Source organism: Condylura cristata, unplaced genomic scaffold (genome assembly GCF_000260355.1).
Source record: "Condylura cristata isolate star-nosed mole 26May11 unplaced genomic scaffold, ConCri1.0 scaffold00029, whole genome shotgun sequence".
NCBI lineage: Eukaryota > Metazoa > Chordata > Mammalia > Eulipotyphla > Talpidae > Condylura > Condylura cristata.
Genome location: NW_004567130.1, coordinates 20,601,843 through 20,603,552, shown reverse-complemented (window position 1 = coordinate 20,603,552; position 1,710 = coordinate 20,601,843). Strand labels below are relative to the sequence as shown.

At 64.5% G+C, this 1,710-nt stretch overlaps 1 protein-coding gene across 1 annotated transcript in view; it reads right to left on the bottom strand.

Moving 5' to 3' along the window:
- IGLL5 (immunoglobulin lambda-like polypeptide 5) overlaps window positions 1-1,710 on the bottom strand; it is a 28,042-nt gene that overhangs the window by 23,776 nt on the left and 2,556 nt on the right. Inside the window, exon 3 of the mRNA XM_012730897.1 lies at window positions 547-561. Within this exon, the coding sequence (XP_012586351.1) occupies window positions 547-561 (15 nt within the window). The remainder of the gene's footprint in view (window positions 1-546; window positions 562-1,710) is intronic.

The window sequence follows — 1,710 nt, the reverse complement described above, 5'->3', positions numbered from 1 at the left end:
CTAAGGCAATCCAGTTACAAACTGATGTTACCACAATATTTTTGAATTTATGCTTATACAAAAAAGGGAGTCATAACCTAAGTTAGCAATGGAAACTCTTATTTTTCAGAGCTTTTCCCCATTTACCCGGAATCTGTCAGTCGATAGACATTGAATAGCTTCTGTCAGCTGGGGTCGGAGGTGGTGGAGCCAGGACACCCCCCTCCCCCGCCCGGATACCCAGGGCCTCTCTGGGCCTCAGGCTGGGAGACTTCTGGTCTCCTGAGCTCGGCAGGAGCTCCGAAACCCCAGCCTGTGTCCCAGCCCTCCCTGAGCCTCATTCCCAGCCGCTGGGGCCAAACAAACCTGCCAAAGACGAAAATTTCCGGGGAGCGACCTCCCCTTGGGCTGACTGTGCGGCCCAGTGCTACGCCCCCAGGTCACCCCGTTCTCAGCCCAGCTCCCCTCTCCCCCCGTCACAGCGGCCCCGACTCTGCCCATGGGGAGACGCTGCGCCTGGCCAAGTCCTGGCTGTGGCGCGGTCAACTCTGGTCACCGGCAGCCCACGCTGCCGCCCGGAGCCTGCACGGGGCCGGTGCTCGGGGTCGGGAACTGGCGTCTCTGAGGCGAAGGCCGAGACCCCGGACGCCTGCGACCGCAGCCCGTGGGGCCCCGTGACCGGTGTCCACGCGCCAGGCAGGGGTCAGAGTGGCTGCTGGGGTCTGCGGGGCTTGTCAGGTTCTGGGCCCTTTCTGGATTCCGGGGTTCCCGGGTTCCGGGGCACATTGCAGACTGTGAAGACGAGACCCCGCGGGGACCGCGCAGCCGACGTCAGGCTGAGGTGACCCTGACAACGCGCTGCTGAATGAGCTCAGTGGATGCTGCTGTGCACAGTCACCGCCGGCAGGTGTGGAAACACATTTCTGTATTTCGGGGGACAGCTGGGACGCACCCTGTCTGCTCGCTCTGGCACGTAGAGCCCCGGGTAGGGGCGATCGCCCTGCACGCCACGGGCGGGATGGGGTGAGGGCGCACGTCCTGCTGTGTGTGGACAGCCGAGTCTCCCACACCTTTGCCACGGAGCCCTGGGATGTCTGCTTGGGAACCCCGGGACATGAGCAGAGGCTGGGGCTCAAGGCCACTCCCTACCGACCGCCCCGGCTCTGCACAGGAGGGTCTCGTGGTGCCAGGGCAGCCCGGGCCTGCAGCCGTCACCCCATGTCCGCTGGCCTAGTCTGCAGGTGCCGACACGGGTCCAGGGGGCAGCTGGGCCCGATCTGGGCTGGCCCAGACTTGTGCTCGGCGCCGTCTGCCCCTCCTGGCCGGGGCGAGGCCAGACGGGCCGGTTTGTGTCTCACTTCCCCGTGGCCCCGCGTCACTGTGGGCCACCTGCAGCACAGTAGTAGTCGGCCTCGTCCTCAGCCAGGACCCCACTGATGGTCAGCGTGGCCGTGTTCCCTGATTTGGCACCAGAGAACCGCTCAGGGATGCCCGAGGGCCGCTTGCTATTACTGTAAATGACCGGGGCAGGGGCCTGGCCCGGATGCTGCTGGTGCCAGGAAGCATAATAATTCCCAATGTTGTCTCCCTGGCAGGTGATCTTGACCGTGGATCCCAGGGCCGCCGACAGGGACGCCGGCTGGGTCACCTCATAGGAGACCACGACACCTGCAGAGGGAAAAGCAGAGGCTGACTGGACATGAAGGCCTGGCCCAGAGGAGCCTTCCAGCG